This window comes from Gallinula chloropus, assembly GCF_964237585.1.
Source record: "Gallinula chloropus genome assembly, chromosome: 7".
In the NCBI taxonomy this organism is placed as follows: Eukaryota; Metazoa; Chordata; class Aves; order Gruiformes; family Rallidae; genus Gallinula; species Gallinula chloropus.
Window position 1 is genome coordinate 18,471,302 of NC_140092.1, and position 26,492 is coordinate 18,497,793.

A 26,492-nucleotide genomic window follows, 5' to 3' on the forward strand; every position below is an offset into this window, starting at 1 on the left:
CTTTCCTTAGCAAAAGCCCTAGTTCTGTAGCAAGCCATGTCAGGTAAGTATTTGTCCACACTTCGACACATCACAGGGAGAACTGTAGGAGCTGACAATATACAAGCCGTTTGATGTTGTGTTTCTTCCCTGCTTCCTGGCAGACACCTCTTGGAGATGACAAGGGAGTATCATTTTTACATGACGGTGTTTCTACCAAACTGCTGATAGAGCCCTTCACAAGATCACAGAAAGGTCCGTATCATCTGATTAGCATTTAGAGAAGCTGGTCATCCGGGAGGGAACCGCAGGAGACCAGAGACTGCCACCCTTGAGGGCTGAAAGAGGAAAGACTCAATCAGTGGTTGATAAGGTTTAGCAATGATAAATCACAAACAAAACTCCAGGCTTAGGAATTCACAGCACAATCTGTCATGAATTTCCTTCCCTTCCCTCCCTCCCCAATATCTGATGAGAATTTGCCTTTTAAAATGGTCTCTGGCAGTACAAAAAACCAAGTCAGTGAGAACTGCTGAGCTGTGCCTGGCTTTTGTTAGTTTTCTCAGTGCATCTTTGTGTGTGTGTGTATGTGTCTAGGTATATTTATGCAAATCTGGCTGCTAGTAGGTGATAAGGGGGAATTTTAGAGTTCAAGGACTCTTTTTGTAATGTTAAAATGCAGAAAGTCTCATGTGAAAAACACATGCTACCAGCCCATCAGCACTTTAAAAAGAGGGAGATTTAGAACCTGCTCTGGAGTCCCAGTTCCCCACTGAAGCAGAGTGTAAAATCCTTTTAAAAAAATCATTTTAGAATTGACCTCGAATAGAAAGACTGTCTCTACAGGGGTTACTTCCATGGGGAAAGGGTGCTCTCTGCATCTGATTTCCCACCAGTTCTGAGGGGCTGTAGCACCTCAGCCTGCTGGCTGCATGGGTATGCAGTATGCAGGTATGATGGCATAGGCCAGTGCATGTCTGGAGATACACCTTCCCGTGCTGCGGCTGTGGAGGAGAAGGAGCTCTGTGGTGTCAGTGTAGTGGGACATTTATTGAGCTCACATCTCTGCACTCGGCTGTTGTGAATGACATCAGTGCTATAGGTCTGCCTGGGGCACTTCTGCACCTTCTCAGGACTGGATCTCCCTCCAGAAACCCAGAGAGGCACCCACATACTATTTCCCAGTGGAGCTACAAGGAGCCTCTCCAGCTGCACAACACTATCCTACTGTTCAAATGCAGAAGCGATGCCAAATGTAATCAATTTCTTTTTCCTATTAACATCCAGGTTAAAGTTAACCCGGCTTGATCTCATTGCATATGCCAAACATTTCAACCAGGGACTGGTCAAAAGTCATTTATTGATTTCAGTTAGTTCAGTTAGAGAACAAAAACTACCCCACCTTAGAGCACCGTGACAGCCTTTGGGGAAATGTGGCAATGTGCCAGAAAGATCCACCCATCGAGCCTGCTGAATGTAAGCTATCTGAAGAGAGACTGTCTTCAAAAATGTGTCTTAGGAACAGAGAGGCAGGCCCCAACCCCAGGCCACCAGGAACCCCTTCCCCAGCCCAGGCTTTCCTCATGTGGTAGTTTTGGGATCAGGTCTGCTACCTGGCTCTCAGCACTCTACGTTCCACCTACAGACCTTGTGAGGATTCACTTCTCTTCCAGCTGTCTGCCCCTGAAGCATCTCACCACCAGACTGATGGTAGTTACAGTCTCCTGGTGAAGGAAAGCCACCCTGGGCTTCAGGGGCAGTGCAGCGGCACCATGCACCCCACGGTCACCACACATTATTGGAGCGGGCTGGTTTGCAGGGCTGCTTTGATTCATTAGTGGCAAAGCAGTTTCAGATATTAATTATCGCTGGCACTGCAGGGCCAAGTTCAGTTCCCCAAGCTTTATCCAGAAGTGTAGGAGACTAGGGAGATACAACCTGATATGTTTATCTTTGCGAAGCACGCTCTCTGCCTCTGTCGTGTGCCAGATGTAGCCACAGCTGCAGGAAGTTGTTTATCTGCCCTCGTGACCTTGCAGAAGTGTCGGGCGATGGTAAAATCATGTTTTTATTGAGCATCCCTCCTCTTCAACTGGAAACTCTTCACCATCAGTTAACATGTATTTTAAATTCTATAAGGAAGCCAAGCACGGATGCTGCAGAGCTCGGTAATCCAATTATATCCTTCACTGTGTGCTCCCTGCAAGAGTTTATTTTGCAGAGCTAGCATGAAAATGTTCACCTCCATAAAAAAACTGACTGTTTGAACACCTGTGGTAGCTACTGTTACTGGTGCCCTTTCTAACTCTCCTAAGTCTGAATATTTATTGCTCTTTACATACCCACATTTTATAGAAACATAATCTGTCACTATAGATATACTGTGACATTGCACTGGAGCAGAAGGAAGATCCTAATGACCCCCTGGCTAAGTTTTCCAGGACTCCTGGGGCACACAGGCACTTTGTGTCCCTGGGATTTCAGTAAGAGGTGGACACTGAATTCGCCTTGGTCCCTCTAAAAACATTAGTTTTTACAGTTTTCCAAAGGAGAAAGGATACTGTTTGTCAGATAATTCAATCGAAATCAATTTACAGCTGCAAATGACAGAGCAAGAGCATTTGTCAGTAGAGCTAGATACTAATATACATTGATTGATCAACACTGTGTTGTAAGTGATAGTCCTGAGCATGGGAGAAAAAGGATTAAGCAAAATACAAGTGGTATGTATCCATCAACCTTATCACTCAGGAGAAAAAATAACAGTGTCATTAACTAAGTTTCCAAAATAGCCCAGTTTCCTGCTTGAAAGTCAATCCTTCAGAAACAGGTTAAGCCTTCATTTTGTTATGACATGCTGGTAAAGTCACAAGGGTGCCTTTGGTCTTTTTCTGTCAACATTAATGTGCTAAGCGAAAATCACTGTTCCAATGGAAAATACTTGCTTGGCTGGTAATACGTTATAATTATCAATGTTTCTTCTCAGTGGAACAGCAGTTGTATCACAGAAAGATCTTGTTTACCAAAAGAGTGAGTAAAAGAATGTGGTAATGCTTTGTTTTCATTTATTTTTCCTTCTACTTTTAATAACTTCATTTGAGCTGAATTAACATACGGATTTTAGTGATTGTTTATCTTTCACAGTTTTAGAACAAGCGATGCAATTAATAGCAATCTAGTCACTTGAATATTAAATCTTCCACACAACATCAAAATCAATGCACATTTATTACTCCTGCTGGTGCTGTATTCAATTAGCTGCTTCTGTCTTAGCTGGTAACTTCCAGACATTGGCAGTAGCTATGTTTAGACACATTTACTATGTGCTCATGACAAAAGCACAGAGCCATAGATGCTTTAAAGCTTGGAGTAGATCCCTATAAAGATGAGGTTGCTCTTGAAGGTTCGCACTGACTGGAGGTCAAATTTGAGAATTACATAATTCTTCGTGGCAATCTCATTTGTCAGAGCCCAGAGATAATCTGCTTACATTTGGATACAGACCTGGTTTTCTTTTAAGTTAATTTAGTGTTCTTAAAAGGGTCAGGAGAGAATATTTTATTTAGCCATAGGGAAATGACAGCTCAGGGAGGAGCAGCATAAATTCCCCACCTGTTCCCATTGAGGAACTTTTTCCAAGGGGCATCCTGATGGGGTTGAATGAGTAGTTCTACCTCTATAGTCCCTCTGGCCTTGGAACTTCTACCTAGCCTTTGGGAAAGGTCCCTGCTGGGAACAGACGTGACAGCAGGACCACGGTGTGCATACCTGTGGTATGAAACTCAAGGATTCCCTTCACAGGGGACACCAAGTAGCCATAGAAGGTCAGTAACTCACCAGTGATACAAAGGCAGACTAAACCTGCAGCTAAGTTCCTCATCCAAGACCTTCTAGTTCCCAAGTGCCAAGCAAACCCTTATTTATTTATCTTGGCAATTAGATGACTGAATTAAATAGACTTAGAGCACACATTTTTCCAAAAAAGTATTATCTTGAGTCTATGCCTTGTATGAATCTTTACTTCCTAAAACTCCCTTCTCCTAAAGGCAAAAGAGCTCCACTCTAGGCAAAGATACCCTCAATAAAAACATAAAAGTGAACCTAGGGCACAATCCAGATATCTGTGAACATGCTATAAACCCACTGACCTCACAAAATCACCCTCTTGTGTTTTTAGTGGCACATGATGTTGGCATGCAAAACTTTGAGGTTTCACTTCAACTATCAGACAATTGGGTGGACCAAGTGAACACACTGTCTTATTCAAACTAAACTGTACTCAAATATTAACAGGCTACTAGTCAATAACCATTTAAACATCAGCTCCTATTGCAACAGGATGGTTTATGCAATTCTCAGTCATATCATCGAATAACAGAATCATTAAGGTTGGAAAAGACCTCCAAGATCATCTAGTCCAACCGTCCCCTTACCACCTCCATTACTTACTAATTACTTACTATAAAATAAACTGGATAGGAAGGTTAGATTTCTTCTCTGATACAGATGAAATTGCTGCCACAACAGTGGCATTTATTCTGGTACTTGCAATCAAAGAGCGACTCTGCTTGACAGAAAGAAATCCAAAGAGCAGCCATAAAAGAATTATGTCTGTCACGGAGTGATGCAAGTGGTGGTTCTCATCTAAATTAACAAATAAGAACAAGGATGATTTGATCTTAGGTGCACACACCTAATCTTCAAGCTGGGTTTTTAAATCTATAGGAGATCAAGGTATAAGATGTCCACAGAGAGAGAAGCTGAAGCCATACAGTTCAGATATACAAATACAGTGCCAGCTCTTTGCCTGTGAGGATAACTAATCTCTGGAGCAACTTACCAAAGGTTGTGAGAATTCTCCACCACTGAAAATTTGTAAGTCAAGAGTAAATGACTTTTTATTTTCCTAGAAGCTGATCTAGACCAAACTTTCACAGAAGTGTCTTTGCTGGGGTCGAACGAGACCTGCCTGCTCACAATGGCACTGTCAAAACTGAAGTCACAAAGCCTCATTTTGATTAGAACTATGTAAAAAGCTATATAAGGAAAAAGCAAAACCACCCACAAACAAACAAAAAACAAAACAAAAAAAACCCAACCCAAAATAAAACACACACACCCCCCGAAACATAAATTATCTATTTATTATTTTCTCAATTAAGTACTGTGGACGTGTGCACAAAGTTTCACAAAACATTCACTCGAAATGAATCCAAAAGCAGTGCTCCTAAATGCACCATTGGGAAATTTTGTCCAGTCTGAGCACTCTGTGTTTGTTCTTTTTTCTGTACAAACCTCCAGCTGAGAGTAATGCAAACTGGGATGCTGTGAGAAACCCAGGACTGGGCTCTATAGCAACTTCAACTCAGGCATAAAACAAGAGATGTGATATTTTATACATGGCATCACTAATGTTCAACAGTTTCTTTAAATGCAAACAATCAAAAAAAAAAAGTGTCTTGATCTTTTTTTGTTATTTTGTTTCATTAAGAAGCAGTTTAAAAGTTGAACAAACACTTTTGTGTCTCCTCCTGAGATTTATCTTTTCGTGTCTCCATGGTCTATATTTCTTTTGTTCACACCATAAATCTATGTCCTAAGCCAGATATTTGTAATAAGTCTATAAAGAAAACAGAAAGAGGTGTGGTAAGTTTATCAGCTTGAACCACACATTTAAGTTTCTGGTCTACATAAAAATTCCAGACTTAAGTCTCTAGACTCTCCCTTCCAAAACATTTCCTGCATGGTTTAAAAAAAAAAAGCAAACCAACAAGAAGAAAGAGAGAGAGGGGGAAAGAAGCAGTGAGGGAAAAGGAGAGGGGGATTTTTGCACAGGAAAGACACAAAATACAGTTCAGCATTCTCAAAAAAAGCTGCAATAGGTGAATTTATTGGATCCCCATCAGTGGCATGGTCAGACTGGCCCCACCGTGTGCCCGTGCAGGGCAGGCTGGGCAGGTGGTGGGACCCATCAACCATGTGGATTTCCAAAGCAGAAAGAATGGAGGTAAGAAAGAAGCAGCAGTATGTCTTGCTGAGACTTATGCCTGTTCTTTATTCCCAGTGAGAGATGAAGAAAGAATCCCCTTTTGTTTCTCCAGAGCATACAGGGGTTTCAGTACACACCAGACTGGAGGTCCTGCAAGGTGAGGTGTAAGGAGCCAGCCCCCTCTGTGCGAGGGCTCGGAGCCGGGATAGCTCTGTGTCAGTCCCACAAACAGGAATCCAAAACCTCAGGGTGGAAAAATTAGTGCTGCACAGAAACCCTTTTGTTTTTCCCTCCCTGGCATCTCAAAAATCCTGTATCATAACAGCTTAGTACTAGTCACAGAAGGACTTGAGGAAGTAACAGAGAGCTGCGTAGAGTTATTTTCATTTCCTCCTAAGTAGTCTCTTCTAATTCATCAGATCACTTTCCAAGTCTCTTCAGATTAAGTGGAAACAAATGCTGTGTGTAGATAAAAGGAAGGAACCGAGCAGAGAAAAGCATCCACTGTCATTGCATTTTTAGGTGTGACAAACACTAAAGCTGCCTCTCCAGTGCAAACATCCTCTAGCATGGGTCACTGGGAACTACACTGCGCTTTTCCTGATCTCCTCAAACAAGTTGGAAGCTGTTGATTCCATGAGGAGGTAAATTAGGCAAGATGGCAGTCTAAAACTGTCCAGATTGGGGTAAAATGAAAAACTAGACATCAGATGCATGATCTTTCCTCAGCTGGGATGGATTTTCAGAGGAGCAAACTGAGAAGGTTGGGAGCTGAATTTAACCAAAGGGGTGCCCTTGGTAGGAAATGCCAGATCCAAAGGCTTCCAGTGGACCCTCTGATCATGGAGAACCAGCAGGCAGAAGATGTACTGTTAAAACTGATTTTTGCAGAGGCTGGCAGGAAGCAAAGTGCTGTTATCCCCCAGACACCAGCTCAGGCAGGGGCTGAGGGCAAGCAGAGGGACTCAGCATGAGCCTTGCGCAGACGGTCCCATCAAAAGGCAGGAGTGATCGGCAGCAGGCTGGCCATTGAGTGGGCCTTCACAGCTCTTACATGCACTGCTCCTGACAGCCAGACCTCTGACTATCGAGCTAATAAATACGAGGAAGGACCTGAGTTTAACTTAATCCCTGTTCAGCAAAGCCACTTAAGCTTGTGTTTAATCCTTTGCTGAATAGGAAAGGCTCCTGAAATGAAGCCTAAATCAGCTGTAAGATAACTGAATTTGAAGGATCAGGGAGAGTCCCTTTTGCCCAGCTGGAGCTGAGACATGCCACTGTCTGTCCTCTTGGCCAGCAGCATTCGTGCACCTCACCAGGCCAGCCCATTAGGCAGGCCCACCATGCAGGATGCCCAGTGGTTCTGTCCCTACACCCCTGGCTGTAAGAGCAGGAGACAGGGCCACTTACACCCTTCTGAAATGGTGTAAATGACTGGCAGTGCAGGAGAGGTCTTTATTGCTTACTGCCCTGTGCCCTGTCTACTGCAAGAGCAGGCTTAGACCAGCCAGCTTAGAAGGTTTGGCGATCCTACTTGGCAGTATTTCTTCTCCCACCTATGGGCTGCGTGGTTGGAAAGAAAAACTAAACTACCTGCAGAGCTAGGAGAAATTTCCAGTAGGAATAGTTTTCTGTGTGTAACGCACAGCAGAGCTATGGGTGCAGCAGAGCCAGCACACTGCTCCGCGCTCCCAACATGATGGGCAGAGGAACATGCAAACAATACATCCCTACTGCTCTGTCAGTCATCTTGTTGCTCTCATTCCAAGGGTTTTGAAGCCTGTCAGGGTTAGATTTCATTAAAACAGCCCAGAAACCAGCAGTCTGGAGAGCGCAGCCTGCATCTCCTCCTAGGTAACAGTGCCAGCCCTGCCTGACCTCAGCTTTGTTTTGAGTCCGGACAATAAGAGTATTTATTAACTGCTGTCTCGATTGCTGGACTCACACAATGAATCTGGCAAGTAAGTCGTGACGTTAGCCAAAGCTGCTCACAGTATCTGAACACGAGGGCTGAGATTATTTATTGTCGGAGACCCCACACGCCTCAATCATATCTACCCGCTCATAACCGTTTATTTTTCTAGCCTCCAGTTCAGAGAGCAACAGAGCGACCTATGTCAATGCAAATCTCAGGCAAGGCACTACAAGTAATTAACTTGTGGATGACCTTTTATTTGCTCTTACCATTTCCAGACATTTTTTTTTCCCCTTAATTATTTTGCCCAGCCGTGCACATGGTACCAGCATGCTCACCTAGCTGTATCACAAGAAGCCTGTTTGGCTTCTCACGTGTCTATCAAGCCAAGAAAACTATGTCCACTGTGAGAAAATATGGTGTATCTTTTCAAACTGCTTTAAAACTGGTGTTGCCCCCGCCCCAGCTCCCCTGGTTTGGCTGCTGCTCCCATATTAAAGAGATTTGCCTCTTAATTCTGGGTCCTCAGCTCAGGAGTTAACCCTGTGCTGTCGTACATGTGACAGATCTGGCAGGTAGGGAAAGCTCAGCTCTCCTCCCTAAAAGCCACCAGATATTTATCACTGATTTGAATGTGCTTGCAGTATGCAGTGCTCTTCAGGCACTGTTTCTGTTTCAGCTGTAGTAAATATTTATCACAATTCTACAGGGGTTTGAAGCGTTAGGCCTCTAATAAATATTTATTGAGAAAATTACTAATATCACACTTTCCTGATAAATATTTACTAGAGATTTTCTGTCAGGAAGCACATGAGGGAAAAAAAATTCCTTTAAAAATCTGTTACTACAAAAAAATCAGTTAGAAAAGCAAGCCAAGATAAAAATTAATCAAACAGCTGGCAAAAAGGAGTATACAAAATTAAGCATATGCCAGCAAGGGAAGAAGTACACAGAAAAGTAAAGGTTTGCCAGAGCAAAAGAAGATGTGTGAGCTAAAGTGGAGGTGACACCCTTTCCACTCCCAGTTCCATTCAGAACTAGCATGGGATTTGTAACCAAAAGCTGCAGATATTATTCTGTATAAAATCACATTCTCTTGCACCTTCATTTGGAAATACTGCAAAGCCAGCACTAGCTCGTCTCATTTCCAGACTGAAAGCTTGACCTCAGATGTATTTAGGATCAAGCCCTGCTACGGTAACTTAGCAGTTAGAAACACAAGCCATATAGTATAAGCACAGACCTTCCATGCTATCTGTGATATTGCCTTTTTTTTTAGCCTTTATAGCAGTGTGAGAACACTTGTATTAATAAGAAAACAAAGATGTTAAATTATCTTTCTGATACTGCACAGAGTTAATCAGGAAGAGTTAATTTGCCAGAGTGATATTTATATAATAAGGATAAATGGGGAAAAAATTTGAATATTCATAAACAGCTTTCATCTCCCCTGTGACATGTTTAAGTTTAGCAACACAAATTTTTTTTCTACAGCTGTTTTTACAGCTGTTAACTGAACTTAGCAGTTGAAAACCTGAATTTCTTTCTAGTCACAGGTCATGGACAGTAAGGGTTCACTGAGCCGCTGTACCTTTCCCAAGGCAGCATCACCAGTAAGTGTGAGCAGATATGTGAATAAAGCCTGTGTCTTCACGTCATGGCACAATTCAGCAGAACACTGACAGCATATGGAAAAAAATACACATCTGCATTCTGGAACAGGGCAATAGCCCAGCATTTTGAAACCTAGAGTTTGCCTTGTTGAAGCAGGCAGCATCTCCTGAAACACAGTCACTTTCTTTAGCCTCCCATGCCAAAGGAGAGGCACCCACTCTACACCATGCCCAGCTGAGAAGGTGCTTCTGCCACTCAGTAGTAGTGTCTTTATAGCTCACAATAAATGTGGGAGATGGTCTTCAAATGTTCTGGCATGTGGTTTCATGTGTGGACTGGGTATCTGCATTCACAATTCTCTTTGTTCACAACATTGTAACACAAAATGGGGACCTGCTTCTTTCCAAGTGGGGTCATATGGATATTTCAGATGTAGCCACATCCACAGTCCGATCTTGAACCTGCCTACACCTAAGAACACCAATGTGTAAGGATTTCTGGTCTTTTTCTTCCTGTTTTCTCCATTACAGGTAAAACCTCAGAGTTAGCATATAGGTTTTACACAATAAAGAGCAAATTCATAGCCAAGATTATTTTATAACACATTTTAGTGGAAAAAACCTCACAACAAGAAGAAGAAGAAGTAGTTTTCAGTCCTTGCTGCTATAAATGACTCGGCTATTGAATGGTAGGACAGTGCCTGATCTGTGCTCTCCATGACCTCAGTGGACTATATGCAGGCTCCTTTTGACAGCCACTGTAGAGTCTCTCCTAGCTGTGGAAGTTGAGCAAGATGCCTGTCATGCTCACTCACATTACAGCGTGGCTGCTCTGGAATTTGGCCGTGCTTTCAGGCTGCCCCTCTGAAGGTAAAGCCACTTCAAAATGGAAAGGTGCCACAGAGTGGTCCTATGGTGTAGAGTCTTTCTCTTCAGATAGCTTTCAAGCAACTTGTACCCTCCTGGAACAACTTCTACCACCCCAGAGCACAACTGCAGCTACGTCCCAAACTCCTATGTGCTGCCCAGCTGATTCATATCAAACAGGTACCAGTGTTAACATACTGTCTGCTCACAGCCCCAGAGGGCACAGGAAAGGGCCACTAATGCCATCTATTTTCATTAAGTGCCATGCAAACAGTCTTCGCTTCCCTGAGGAAATTCTGACCCTTCCCAACTGGGAGTTATAAATGTTGCTATGACTTTTCTCATTGCCTGACAAGCTTACTTAGAGCTTTCCCTCTTCAGCTGACAGCCCTGCTAAAACTGACTGCCCTCCATGGCTTTTATCAGCATTGGTCTTTCTCCTCTGATAGGCAGTTGGTGCCCCTAAAGTCTCAAGTCTTGTACCAGAGTCTGAAAGTTTTAACAGGAATCTCTGGGAAGAACCTTTAATTTTGGGCCCATGTCTGAATGCAGTCTCTATTCCAGGAAAGCCCTGATAATTTTGCAAGCAGAATGTTTTACCATGTTTCTAAAACTCCCCATAAAACAATATATAGAGGACAGAAACAGGTGAGTATTTATTCCATAAATACTTTGAGGATTTTGATACAGAGTCAGACAATTATTTGCTACTATTAAGGGTCTGAATTCTGCTCCCGACAAGCCCTGGGGTTGTATCATGGACTGGTGCCCTTTGACAAAGAAAGCATTAATGATGCATCCCTGGGAATTTTAACTCATCTTCCCTGCTCTCATTTTAACCATAACTTAACTATAATTTTTAACTAAAGGTGTATTTACTTTTCATTAAGCTATTCTGCACATCAAAATGATCCAAATTATAATTATGAGCTTCAGGTAGTTTTCTCCCTTACAAACTTCCTTACATAATGAAGGTTTTTTAAAAAATCCAAAGGTAGGTTCACATAGCAAACAACAACTTGCCCAGACCTTGCCTTCACCACACATGCACCAACCCACCATCAACACTATATCGTACAAGCTGGAGGAAAGCTGCTTTTATTCCCAGGGTGAAACTCCAAACTGCTCCAATTCCAAGTTGACTGTGTTGAAAAGATACTTGCTAGCTGTGATCAGTGAAAACTCAGCAAATGTTATATAATATCCATAAATAATATGGCTGAAGAGTGAATAAATCTTTGAATGTCGTGGCTTTAAGAGATGCAGAAGTCACACCTTGAAGTCTATGGATTCATGTGTATGAACCATGCATTAAGATCTATGCAAACATAACAGTGTTTCTCCCAGGAGCACGGCACCAGCCCTACACAGGAGCTCTTGTCTTATCAGAGAGAATTTCTGCTTTCTGTCAGCTAGTGGGAACACTCACATTTTCTAATTTGAAAGCCAAGGGCAGGTAGTGATCCTGGAATGGTGGGAAGTGCGTTTCAGCACACACATCTCTAAGTACACTTTTTTGTGTGCTCTGTGATTTATTTCTTCTTGGCCCCACTATCTGGGTATTATCTTCTAATGATTAAAACCAGTAGAGCACCAGGCTACTATTTTAACCTTCAAAATGTAGCAATCTGTTGGCTTTCTTGTTTTATTTTCCCACAAATCACAGAAGTGTGTGGCTTTACCCCATTATGCTAATTAGCTGAATCGAGGAATGCTTTACTAATTAAAGTTCCTAGACCCTCTGGTACTGATCAACTTAATTAACATAGATCATCATGCCCTGTAACCAAGAACCTAGATAGGTCCTCACCCATATTGGCTTGAAGCATGTTCATTAAGGCCTGAGAGACAGTGGTCTCTATTTGTAGTGTCAAGGTTGCCCTTATCCTAAATTCACATCAAATCCTGTCTCACAGAGACTACCAAGACACCCACCTGTAGTTATGTGACTCATAAAACATTTTGGTCTTGGTAAACCTGAACAAATCAACCTGCAAAAAGTATCTGAGTAGCTGAATAATTTCCTTATCCTCCCTTATAAATTAGGTAAAAACCCCCAAAACCTCAACAAAAAGCAAAATCACCATAGAAAATCAGAGTGGGTGAGTCTATTCAGACTTGCTGTGAAATCTGCTCTGGACTGGCCAGGTGGGAAACTTCCAAAGCAGAGTTTTGCTTTCCCACTCCTTACAGGCATTTAATGAACTATCAGACATTATGGTCCACAGTGGCCCACATGAGTTTAGCTTTGTGGTCCATAAATATGAGCTCCCATCTGTCCACTCCAGCATTTTTCCCATGGTTCAGCCAAGCCCTGACCCTCCTGGCTACAGCCATACTCCACTAAAATCCAAAACACACTAATACTTTCTACTCCCAAAACACTCAAATTCTCCTTTATATTAAAGCTATACTAATTAATTGTCTCTTAAGCTACTTCTATATCAATCTATCCAGCATTATTCCGTATCATTCGATCACTCCTTCACACCTTTTGATGAGCATCTTTTCAGGCTCTCCATTCTCCTTGGTGAGCAGGTTTTATTCTAAGTGATGTCTCACAGCAGCCTACAAACTGTCTGGGCTGATCTCCTTTAGCAGGCAGGAAACACAAAGCAGTTACATTTACAGATAACTCATGTGGCCCACACCTTTGTTCAAATGTGTTTTTTGTTTGGGTTTTTTCTTTTTTAATCCCAGTGAAAGCCTCTTTGTATGACAGTCTTCAAACCAACTTTAGATCCAGGAGCATGAATGATTTATATCCCTTTTTACTCTGGATCTTTTAAGATTCTCTTTCCATTGGGAGGATCTTCACCAGGGAGGAAAATTCAGCTCAACAATATAGACATCCCTGTTTAGGAAGAAAAAAACCCTGGCACTCTGGAGGTACCTGTCCCCATGAGTTATATGAGGAACCCACCTAACTTAGGTACCTAATTTTTAGCCAGGTAAAGGTAAGTAGGTTGAACTCCACACATCAAGATGGAATAATCCTGGCAGAGCTGAGAACAAATATTTGCAATGAAAAGCAAACACACGACCACCAGCGCTTGCAGTTGTCGAATTACAAAGCCCACAAACGATAACGGTATATCAGCTGTTACACATAGCCAGGGCCTGGAGGGACTGAGAGGTGAGCGCCCCGCAGCGCTGCTGGTGGGAGGATGCTCGGAGGATGCTCGGAGGATGCTCGGAGGATGCTCGGGGATCTCCCGGCACCCCCCGCCCCGCGCCGGGGAGCAGGAGCCGGATCCCGGCGCAGGACGGGCGGGCGTCGGGGGAACCGAAGAGTGCTGGTGCCACCTAGAGGGAACTATTCACCTAAAAAGCGGGAGAATCATTACCTCACACGAGCGATAATAATGTGCCACAGATGTACAGAGAAGGGCTCTTATTGCCGTGCAAAAAACCATACACAGTTATGAGAAGTAGCGGAGTACAACGTACACCTTCTCCTCAGCATAACTTACAAATGCAAATAGAGAAGGTATATTTAATCATCTGCTGATTCCTCTCCCCTTCAAATCATTTCCCAGCCTCACAGCTGTATTCCTTCCCTTCTTCCTCCAATTATCTGAAGTCTGAGGAAACAGCCGACAAGCCGACCACATCTGGAGGTCGGATCCTGCTTCCCTGAGCTGCTGTAGCACCAGCTGAGGCTGGAGCCAGCTGGCAGCTGGAGGTGCCTTCAGTGTCCAGGAAGCAACGATTGCTGCCAAGAAAGCCTCAGGGATGCGCTTTCACAGCCCCCTGCTGATCACCAGCTTTGCTGAACGACCCACCTGAGATCCTGCATCTGCCTGTCTGACTTAAAACTGCATCCACAAGCAAAGGAAGGATTGGTGCATAAACACAGGTCATCATCTTTCGCTCATCGTTAAATCCACCACCTACAACCTAAGGTTCACCGTGATAATTACAGCGGTGATGATGACTTGCAGGGACACTATGGAGCTTGGATGGTGGGGGGGGGGGTGTTGCTGATGGGTGGGCTCTGCAGCTCTTTCACAGCAGATTGAAGAAATTCTCAACCAAGGGTGCACCAAATCATCGTGGACCATGATGCTTTCCTCACCCTTAGGATGCTGCATGTGGTAACTGCCACAGCACAGCCTGTGGCCATGGCATTCATGCTGTGGCTTTTACTTGGCCCACAGGAAACTCCACATGGCAGAAGTGCTGGATCCAAGGAATAAGATGTTAAAAGGGACCTGTTCTGTTTGTTACAGCTGGAGTTTTCCTCGGATACAAATTCATCCCACCCTGCTAGAGTGCAGAGCAAGTCTTGGCTGGTGCCTGCTAAACCCTTCTTTGCCTGGCTTTGCTGCTAATAACATCACAGGGCAGTTGGTGCCATGGTGTTGTGCTTCAATTAGTGCTTCAATACCGTGCACTACAGACCCACACATAGCAGATTCCTGCTCCCTGTTCTTTAAATTAATTGATGGAAGAGTATTTGCTATTAAATGTTTGCTAGTCCACTGAGCTCCATGAGAGCTGTACCTCCCAGGCTCTGGGTTATTTAAATCTAGGAAATGACTGCAGTGCCAGAAAGTTGGGTACCTGTCACCCCAAAGGGAAACACAATATGACGCACTATGTGAGAGTGTCCTGCTGCTGTTCATCAGCTCCATTCCCCAGCACGATGCCTGTAGGCCCTCTGGCCTCTACTGGGCATCAAAATGGCCACATTCCTCATCTGTCACTTTACAAACACCCTCAAAGCCCAAACTGCACAGAGAAATACAACTTGGGTGCAGTGGAAGCCAAGGACCTGCTCTCTGTGCTGCAGGGCCATGCCATAGACCCCATAGCCAGGAGTCTCCAGGCCCTGAATTCACGACAGTAACATCTGCACTGGCCTCCAAAACTGCTGAGCAAAGTTATTTTAAGTTCTAAAAGTTTGCTGGTCAAAGGACAAGTGCAGCCATGGCAGAGCAGCTGCTGCCTCATCTTCCCGGAGTGCAGACCATTGCTCCCCCTTGTCTTGTCTGTCTTGTGAAAGCCATACAAGCACCAGCCTGCAGAAGCAGAGCTGCAAGGTGAGATGTCTCCTTCATGCTTCAGTGAGGAGCTGAGGCTGAAAAGAGGAATGTCTGCCATCCTTCAGAGAGACATGCTGCAAGAGCAGACAACCTCTGGCTGTAGGAATGTGCAGCACAAGAGGACACGGTGCTTTGAGTCGGGACATGCAGAAGCACATCGCTGCCATGACCCCGCAGGCTGTTGCAGGGAGCTCCTGTGCTGTTGCTGCTTGCAAAGCAGACATGGCTGTTCCCTGCTCACACACAGCCTGCTCTGCCCAAACCAGTCACCACAGCAGCACTTTTGAAATGTGGCCGTGTGGGATGGAGAAATAAGCACCCGCCCACGTGCTCCCTGGGACAAGTGCAGCCATGACAGAGCAGCTGCTGCCTCATCTTCCCGGAGAGCAAGGCCGAGGAGTGGTGATGGTAACACCCCTCTCTCCTCCCCAGCACTGCCCAGGTATGTTCCAATTCCACCTGCCCTCACCAGTTGTGGGATTACCCACACATCCCCTGCTCCTCCCTCTTGCTCCCCAAAAATGTCCACCCACCTGCCTGATATCTTCATCTCCTGCTGATTACTTCAAACAATTAGCTATGGAATCCCCAAAACAGATTTAGGAATCAAACTGAATTGGAAAGTATGATGGTTTGGCCCTGGATGGAGGCCAAAGTCACTCTATCACTCCCCTTTTCAGCTGGACTGGGGATAAAATATATACTGAGAGGCTTGGGAGTCAAGATAAGGACAGGGAGAGATCATTCCACAATCAGCATCGTGGGCAAAACAGACTCCACAGAGTAAAGGAAAGAAAACTCTCTAATTTATTACACTGCACACACCCACTGACACCAGAGTCGGGTAATGAGAAGTGTGACCACAAAATTAAACTAAGCTTGAAACCCTGACATAAATTATATTAACACAAAGGACATGAAAGTATTTATCACACGACGTTATGCAGAGGTAACTGGAGCACTACCAACCTATGCTTTAGCAGGAAATGTGAACTCCAATGATTTTTTCCCAAAGCAACGTTATTGATGTCATGAGTGCTTCAGCTGAGCATGTGCTGCTTTGCAGGATTCACTGATAGGATGGATTAACAGAGTCACATGTGGCAAAATAATTTAGGCAGGGTTTATACCTCTGATTAGGAAACTACATTGGTAAAATGGAAACATTTTCTTTCATTCAAGTCTAATCTAAAAAAAAAAAAAAAAACCCGCTCTAGGAAAAGAAGGATATTATAGGAGTTTGGTACCTGGCTGGGATGCAATTAAAATGCTTATGATGTAATTCAATCCTATATGGAAAAGAGCCATCAACACCTTTAGAGATACCTTGGGAGGTACCACTACAAAGGCAGCTACACTGGGTATTGTGGAAGCACGTCCCTATCAGAAGTTCCTCTTGAAATCACAAACGTGTTTGTACTTCAGACCTGAGTCTCAGTGAGTGGTGGGGTGCTGGCCATTGCTTTATTCTCTTCATGAATTCTCTTAACCTCTTTTATGATGGTTGGAGGCAGCACTAAAGATTAACAAAATTAGTTTGTTCTGTATTTAAAGACTTAATACAGTCCAAATATTTTTTTCCCTGAGAATGCTGAAAACAGTCCTATTTTGATCTTTAATAATTAGTGGCATAACTATGCCCACACTAACAATCATAAATGTCACATGTATTACAGAATTTTAACTATCTTCCGGTATCTTCTCAGAGACACTGAGTCAGATAATTGACTCAGAGGTATTTGGTCAGATAAACCAAAACCTGAATGCCTGCCAAGTGACATTCAGGTTTCTCTTACAAAGGGAAGGTGCATTGGGTTTGCGTGGCAAGGGAGTAGCAGGGGGGCTGCAGGGTTGGCTTCTGTGAGAAGCTGCTAGGAGCTGCTCCCATGTCTGACAGAGCCAATGCCAGCCCACTCCAAGATGGACCTGCTGCTGGCCAAGGCCGAGGTCATCAGCCATGGTGGCAGCACCTCTGGGATAACAGAGTTAAGAAGAGAAAAAAAATAAAGTGAGCAGTAGTTTTTACAGCCAGAGAGGGGAGTGACAAGATGTGACAAACCCTGGAGACATCAAGGTCAGTGAACAAAGAGGAGCAGGAGGTGCTCCAAGCACCAGAGCAGAGATTTCCCTGCAGCTGGTGGAGAAGACCATGGTGAATCAGGTTGTCCCCCCGCAGCCCATGGAAGATGATGGGGATCAGGTGTTTCCCTGCAGCCCATAGTGGACCCCATGCCAGAAGAGGTGGAGACATCTGAAGGAGGCTGTGACCCCTTGGGAAGCCTGTGCTGGAGCAAACTCCTGAAGCCCAGGCTGGAGCAGGTTTCCTGGGGGCAACTTGTGACCCCATGGGGACCCATGCTGGAGCAGCTTGGGTCTGAGGGACTGTACCCCAAGGAAGGGGCCCCTGCAGTCAATGAAGAACTGAACCCTGAGGAGGGACTCATGTTGGAGAAGTTGGTGAAGGATGGTCTGCCATGGGAGGGACCCCACACTGGAGCAGGATAAGTGTGATGAAGAGCATCCTGAGGAGGATGGGGCAGAAACAACACATGACCAACTGACTGCAACCCCCATTCCCCATCTCCCTGGCTGGAGGTGGGGGGAGGTAGAAAATCAGAAATAAAGCTGAGCCCAGGAAAAAGGGAGGGGTAGGAGGGAGGTCTTTATTTTATTTCTCATTGTCTGTTTTGATTGGGTAATAAATTAACTTTTTCTAAGTTGAGCCTGTTTTGCCCGTGACCACAACTGCCAGGTGATCTCTCCCTGCCGTTATCTCAACCCTTTCACTGTATTTTCTCTCCCCTGCCCAGCTGCAGATGGACGGTGACAGAGCAGCTTTGGGAGGGACCCGACCTCCAGCCAGGGTCAACCCCTGACAGGAGGCTGGTCCTGCATCCCTGCATGCACGCAAGAGCCGGCAGGTAAGCGATGGGGACGAGCCCCGAACGGGAACCCGGTGAGGGCACCGGCTGCTGCTGGGCTGCCGGAGCGAAGCGCGGCCTGACGACCGGGCTCGTCTCCCCGCAGCGCCGCTGACCCCGCGGCAGCTTCCCACCGGCCCCGGATCCGCACGGAGAGGTCCGACGGCGACAGGGCAGGCGCTGGAAGGTGCGGACGGTAACGTTACAAAGGCGGGCTCCCCCGCGCCCTTCCGTGCGCCGCTGCAGGGGCAGAGTGCGGCTCCTCGGTCCCCCGGGGCTCCTCGGTCCCTCGGGCTCCACCCGCTCCGCGGACCGGCGTTTCCCCCAACTGCGGGAAGAAGAGGAAGCGGAAGCGCTGCTGCCGCCACGGTGCCCCGGCCGCGCTCAGCGGCGGTGGGCGGAGCGGGGCGTGCCTGGGCCATGCCGGGGTTGCTGGCAGCCGCCTGGGCGCTGCTGGCCGCCGCCTTCCTGGTGGTGCTGCTGCTGCTGCTGCGGGGCCCGGCGCGGCGGTCTGGCGGCGGCATCATCTCCAGCCTCTTCCAGGATCTCATCCGCTACGGGAAGACGAAGCGCGGGTGCGGGCAGCGCCCGGCCTGGCTGCGCCTCCTTCAGGTGCCCAAGAGGTGAGGGGGCGGCTTGGCGGGCCGCGCCGCTCCGTGCGGGCAGCCGCCGGCCGCCTCTCTCCCGGGAGCCGCATGCCGTGCGGCACAGCGGCCTAGGGGCAGCTCCGTGTGCGTGTGGCGGCTGCGGCCTTTCCATAGAGAGCCGGGTCAGGGTTTTTGCGAAGGAGTTACTCTGGTACAGATGGGGAAGCGCGGAGCATGGAGGCTGCGACCCTACAGCGTCCGTATGCTCCAAATCGGAACGAAACCCCTTGTGTCCCAACCAGGCGCCGCACCCGCAAAACAAGCCTTCCTGCGCGCCTCTGGTCGGGGACCCGGGGCTGCGGATTCCTCAGCGTAACCCGGGCTGTGTGAATACACTGCGGGCTGGCTGCCCTCAACCAGCTCGCAGCCGTCATCTCCTCCCTTCAGGACTTACTGTTAAGGATGTGACGTGGGATGCAGGTAACAGGTTGCTAATGTCACGGTCTGGACCCTGGTGAAGTCTCTTTAATATGCCCAAAGAGGCGGTGTGTAATCCAAGACACAACTCCTGATAGATGTTCAATAGGATAAAAGAGGGAAAAGAGAAGAAAAATCCTAGCAGCTTTCTCTGTGTCCCTGGGATTTTGATCAGTCGAGATTCATGCTTGGAACGAGCCTTTGGCTTGAACACAGGCACAGCAGGATCTTGCAAGTCCAGCCAGACAGGACTGGGAGGTTACTTAACCTGCAGATCCACTCGCTCCCTTCTGGAACAATCTGCTTATCACTGATGTGTTTTATATACAGGGCTTTCAAACCAAATGTCAAAGTTTTGTGACACAGCACATTGTTCATGGAAAGGCTGTAACACAGTATCCTGGCTGTCAGGCTTCTGGTTACAGAAGACACCCAGGGACGTGTTTGTTTAAGCTCTCTGATACCCTCAGCAAATATAGTGGCTCACAAAGGCTTTGACGTAATGGCAGCATACAGCAAAATGCCACGTTCTTAAGGTAGAGGCTTGCTGGAGTTGACCTTTCTCTGACAGAAGTTTCCACCACCCCATCCTAAGAAAGTTGGTGTCTGAAGAATGTGGCTTATGCAGGGAAATTGCCTTAAGCTCTCGACATCTACAAAGCAATTCTGTTACTCAACTAGTGAACCTGTTGCCCTGATAGCTGAAAGATCCTGAAGGTAGAGACTGAGGCATTTTCCACTTCCGTTCACCTGTGTCTTGCTTCCAACCAAGCACTGTATTTTCACTAGCCCAGGCTTGTCTAACTTTGCCATTCCATCTTGTCAAATTCTGTGATTCATTTTGGGTTGGTTTGGCAAACTGTAAACATTGCTCCCCTTGAGGGATGACATGTGCTCATTGCAGTGCTTGATTGCTCCATAGGCCAGACACATCCCCAGTGTATTTGGGATTGCTGAAAACTCTCAGGGCACCTCTGCTAAGCTGGCAGGGCTTGTTTATGTGCTCATAGCAAAGACAATGTGTGTGGAGAAAGTTCTGTATTGAGTGATGAGGCAGAAGCCATCTGAGCAACAGGACAGCGGGGAAAGTGGCAGTGAGGTTTTATCACCATACAAGTTGTCTTCTAAGCAGAAAATGAGGCACTAAATTTTAATTCTGCTGGTGAAATGCAGCAGAGCAAATGTTGCTCTCTGCTTAGTAGGAGAAGGAACTGAGAAGTGATCATCTGGAGCATACAGGGGTGCTTGGTACCTCTGTGGTTCTGGCTTGGCCACTGTATTGCTGTTGGGAAGGGGTCACTTTATGTGGTTTCACTAAGCAAGGGTGCTGTACCCCTACACTCCTTCAAAAGAAAAGTTTGCATCTTCCAGAGAAATACAGTTATATCCTAATTTTGTACTGATAGTTACATTGTCAAGGCCATCCATGCCTTCCCATGGTACATACTGCGTGTCTTTGCAGGTATTTCCAGAAGTCCTGATTTTTATTCACAGCCCAAACTTTTAAGAGCAAAAGGAAATGCTGGATCACCTAGTTTGAGCTGGATTTTGTAGGCTGTTTAACTCCATCCAGTTACCTGTCTAACCATAATGTCTTACCTTTCAGCAATGGACAATGTGCTTTTGTAAGTGCATTATGGAATTAGGAGATTGTTTGATTTTTAAAAAAAAACATATTCTTGCCTGGTAATCACCCAGTGATACTGGTCATCTCTCCTTGTTTTTTATATGATTGTTGCAGACCTTAAATTTGCAGAGGGACATGAAATTTTAGTGTACAGCTGAGTAATTACTTCTGGATGCTTTTTACCATCTACATTTATCATTTATGAACTATAACATGCCTTGTAAAGCATCCACTAGAACTGAGGAAGGTGGGAGTGCTGCTAGGCACAACAGCCTGGAAACGCCTGGAAAATTTATTTGGGTGTTCTTTCAGTGGTGTAAGTGATAAAGAAAATTACGTGCTCATCATGATTAGTTGAGGAATACCTTTGCAATGTGTGGTTTACACATTCTCCTCATTAGTGCAGTTATGGTTAGTAAGGTAAGCTAAGTGGGAGGTTATTCCAGGCAGCATTTTGGCTGAGGGAAGGTGGCATTAGGGTTATTCCTGCTTGGTACCACTGGAGACCCGAGTTTTCTGTTTATTGATGGGGGGATCAAAAGGAAATGTACTCACCGTCAAGTGAGTGTGTGCTGCAGCTACGTTTCCAACTAAGGAATGATGAGAACATTAATGGAGACCTGTTCTGTTCCCACAGGTGGTTTATTCACTTTTATGTGGTTTCTGTGCTCTGGAATGGCATTCTGCTGATCTGGCTGTTCCAAGTTGAGCTCCTCGGAGGGTCCATCCCATCATGGATTCAGTACATGCACCGTGCTCTTGGCAGAGGTACTCAGCATGAGGATGCAGGCAAGTATTCCAGCTATTATGATGCATTATATATTTATATATATAAACATTAGAAGGCTGCATCACCCTCTGCTGACTTTGTATTCTTCAAGTGCTACTTTGTCAGTTGCTTTTACACTAGTCTCCAAGCAACTTCCCTGGAATATCAAGTCATTATTTAAGGTAGAAATCATTCTAATTCATGGATAAGATGGCTTTCAGCAGGCCTTTTTAGCAGAAAAGGCCACTAACCCCTTCTAGAAGTAATCTTGCTGTGATGAGCAGTCTCTCACTTGTACAGATGGTTTCCCCAGCACACAGTTAATTTAAAATTAGGGTAAAATTTTGCTGTGGGGAGGGAGAAAAATAGCCTTTTTGAAGCACTGTTGCAGTTAAATTGTTCCTGTCTGTCTCAAAGTTGCTATGTTTTATCTGCAAGGAGATAGTGAGTACTTCTCTGCACTCCTGGTTCTCCTGCTGCTCTGGCTGCACAGCTGTCGAAGACTTGCAGAATGCCTCTGGACCAGCGTGTTTTCCAGTGGCGTCATCCATATCGTGCAGTACTGCTTTGGACTTGCTTACTACATTGCTGTGGGCTCAACTGTGCTATGTCAGGTGCCTGCTAGCATCAGCAGTGGTAAGTGCCTGCTTAGTCATTACCAAAGATGCAATTTTGCTCTCATTTGTTTCCATCATGGCAAATGGTTTTGTAGAGGGCTGCTTGTGTGAGAAGTGTGTTAACTGATGAGACATAAAAATACCTACTGGCATACTTCAGAGATATACTTCAATGTATCACATAACCAGCCAGCATTATGCACAAACTCAGACACTGATGCACACTTCTGTGTTAACCATCACTGTTATTTCCCAAAGGACATCTCACATACATACTTTACTGGTCAGTTTTGCATCGAGATACGTATGCTTTATGAAGGGCAGTAATAGGTACCAGTTCTTAAATGCCACTACACAACTTTGGTTCTCAAACTGGGGTTCAGTTTTTGTCATACGCTTTCCTGTAAGATAGGTCTGCAAGGCTGCCTTGGCCACCACTTTTGTTTTCCATTCAGAACGTGTGGCTGCTCTTCCATCAGTCATGGAATCATTTAGCTTGGAAAAGACATTTAAGATCATCAAGTCCAACCATTAACCTAGCACTGACAAGTCCACCATTAAACTATGTCCCTAAGCACCACATCTACACATCTTCTAAATACCTCCAGGGATGGTGACTCAACCACTTTGCTGGGCAGCCTGTTCCAGTGCTTGACAAACCTTTCAGTGAATAATTTTTTGCTAATACCCAATCTGAACCTCCCCAGCACAATTTGATGCCATTTCCTCTTACTCCATTGTTTCTTACTTGGGGGAAAAGACCAACACCCACCTCACTACAACCTTCTTTCAGGTAGTTGTAGAGCGTGATAAGTTGTAGAGAGTGGTAAGTTCTCCCCTCAGCCTCCTTTTCTCCAGACTAAACATCCCAGTTCCTGAAGCTTCTCCTCATAAGACTTGTGCTCCAGATCCTTCACCTGTCATTGCCCTTCTCTGGACATGCTCCAGCTCCTCAGTGTCCTTCTTGTAGTGAGGGGTCCAAAACTGAACACAGTACTCAAGGTGTGGCCTCACCAGTAGTGAGTACAGGAGGACCATCACTTCCTTAGTTCTGCTGGCCACACTATTCCTGACACAAGCCAGGATGCTGTTGGCCATCTTGGCCACCTGGAAACACTTCTGGATCATGTTCAGCTGGCTGTTGACCAACAGTCCCAGATCCTTTTCCTCCGGGCAGCTTTCCATCCACTCTTCCCCAAGCCTGTAGTGTTGCATGGGGTGGTTGTGACCTAAGTGCAGGACCTCCTACACTTGGCCTTGCCCATTGATCCAGCCTGACCAGATCCCTCTGTAGGGCCTTCCTGCCCTCAAGCAGATCAATACTCCCACCTAACTTGGCGTTGTCTGCAAACTGATTGAGTGTGCACTTCATCCCCTTGTCCAGCTCATTGATAAAGATATTAAAGAGAACTGGCCCCAGCACTGAGCCCTGGGGAACACCACTTGGGGACACCAACTGGATTTAACTCCATTCACCACAACTCCTTGGGCCCAGCTAGCCAGCTAGATTCTTAACCAGCAAGGAGTATGCCCATCCAAGCCAAGGAACAGTGTCAAAGGCATAACTAAAGTCCAGTTAGACACCATCCAGTCAGTCTCCTTTCCCTCGGTACTGTAATGTCTCTGTTAATACAGCAGAAATTTGAATTATATGACTTGTTTCTGCCAACACATTCCACTGAGTCTCACAACTGAGCTGCTATTCCCCTGCACAGATGAACCATATGCTGGTTGTAGCACTTCTGTGACTCATTTTGTAAGGTGTCATTACCAAATACGTAACTTCAGAAGTTTTTAAGCACTTACCAGCACATCAGCTCTGGTTTAATCCAGAGATTTTTGGTTTTTTTTGAAGAACCTTCAGATTTCCTATGTGTAGAGGCAGCCTTTCTTTTTTTCTGGATTGTCTTCTACTTTTCACATCTTGTATAATTTTAGAGCTGGTGTATTGGCTTGCACATTGGAAGTCATCTTTAATACAATTAATATTTTTTTGAGAGTCTAAATGGTTCACACTGTGTGTGTGTAGGTGTATGTATCTCACTGTGAACCAGACAACTGTATACTTATATGTTGACCTGAGCCGTGACATCCTCTTTAATTACACACAGTGTTGAATATTGAGGTCTTAGACTATCAATCATGTATCAGTTATGCATCATGCTGTACCTTAGGGAGGTGGTTGAGTCACCATCCATGGATGTGTTTAAAAGATGGGTAGATGAGGTATTTAGAGATATGGTTTAGCATAGGACAGGAACGATTGGACTTGATGATCTTAAAGGTCTTTTCCAACCTTGTGATTCTGTGATTCTTTGATTCAAGCTACTGCATTAAAACCCAGGTATTTTTAGGATAGAGTGATTAAGGGAAATGAACTACCAGCCAAAAGCTTAAATGATGGAGAATTTGAAGCCATCTTTCAAGGGATTAGAGGCTCGCTACTAGAAATCTTTAAGACAGTAACATTAAAAATAATCTATACAGTGTGTTGGGATGATGCTTGGGAAGGTATTTCCTGGCTGTGTATTAACAAAATGTCTTTCATTCAGGGAAAGAGCTTTCTGTGCACATCTGCTGGTATCACATTGTCGGAGTTACGATGTACATTTGGGCCTCTCTTCACCAACACAGATGTCTTGTGATTCTAGCTAATCTTAGAAAAAGTAAATCAGGTAAGATGTTTCCTTTCTGCTGACTGAGTAATTACAAATTACTTGAGTAATTTGTTCCTGGTTGTTTCAATAGGCGTCCGTAGCTTCTGAGATCTTAACAGGAGTATTTTCCAGTTCCTGTAGTGTGGTGCCCTGTATAAGACTTTCAGGAGATTAAATGAGGCTGTTTGGAAAGGAGATGGGATGGCTGAATAGGCAGAGCATGTGTCTGCGTGTGTATACATCCCTTTATAGAAGGTCTATAAAGGTCTAGTTTCTAGTATCCTAAGGGCAGCACATGCTAATGCTCAGGACTTGTGCCACTCCTCCAGGTCCTCACTTCTGTCTCTGTGTGAGCTAAAAATAGGTTTCCTTACTCTATTTGCACAGACAGCCAGAGGTGGCATCTTATTTCATTAAGAAGTGCGAAGCTGCCAGATCAGATGGAGGGGGATGATGATGGTGATAACTTTAATGAGCCTGTTGATCTGTAATTATGACCAGAAGAGAAGTTAGTTTAATGCACAACTGATCTCTCTCTGTTTGCTTGCAGGAAAGGTCGTAAGCCTGAGCCACAGTGTACCTTTTGGAGACTGGTTTGAGAGAGTTTCTTGCCCGCATTATTTTGCAGAACTCCTCATATACGTATCTATGGCCGTCACGCTTGGATTGCACAACGTGACCTGGTGGTGTGTAGTGACATATGTTCTTTTTAACCAGGCAGTGGCTGCTGTTTTGTGCCACGAGTTCTATCAGACAACCTTTAGCTCTTACCCAAAGCATAGAAAAGCATTTATACCGTTTGTTTTTTAGAATGTTTTTTTCTAAAATATCTTTAGTGCAAACAGGGAAGTATTTTTTCTATAAGGGAATAAGAGATTTGTGGTTTATTTAAGCCAAGGTAAAATCAGGCGTTTTCTCTAATTCTAGCTTAAATCATAATGCCCTGCACCTTGAATACTGTGTTCAGTTTTGGGCCCCTCACTAAAAGAAAGACATTGAGGTCCTGGAGTGTGTCCAGCGAAGGGCAGCCAGGCTGGTGAAGGGGCTGAAGGGCAAACCTTGTGAGGAGCAGCTGAGGGTGCTGGGGATGTTTAGCCTGGAGACTGAGGGGAGACCTTATCACCACCTACAACTACCTGAAAGGAGGTTGTAGAGAGGTGGGTGTTGGTCTTTTCATCCACGTGACAGCGGGAATGGCCTCAAGCTGTGCCAGGGTGGGTTCAGATTAGACATTAGGAAAAAGTTCTTCACCAGAAGGGTTGCCAGGCACTGGAACAGGCTGCCCAGGGAGGGGGTTGAGTCACTGACCCTGGATGTATTTAAAAGACAGGTAGATGAGGTGCTCAGGGACATGGTTTAGGAGAGAACAGGTATTGTTGGACTTGATGATCTCAAAGGTCTTTTCCAACCTAGTGATTCTGTGATA

General features: G+C 45.2%; 1 protein-coding gene across 1 annotated transcript; it reads left to right on the plus strand.

Moving 5' to 3' along the window:
* Positions 1–18,752: 18,752 nt before the first annotated feature.
* SRD5A3 (steroid 5 alpha-reductase 3) lies at positions 18,753–25,876 on the plus strand (the record flags this gene model as incomplete). The annotated part of the gene is made up of 5 exons (XM_084266611.1): positions 18,753–18,955; positions 21,661–21,816; positions 22,238–22,428; positions 24,962–25,084; positions 25,617–25,876. 5 exons carry the CDS (start codon positions 18,753–18,755, stop codon positions 25,874–25,876), a joined length of 933 nt encoding a protein of 310 aa, XP_084122737.1.
* Positions 25,877–26,492: the final 616 nt, after the last annotated feature.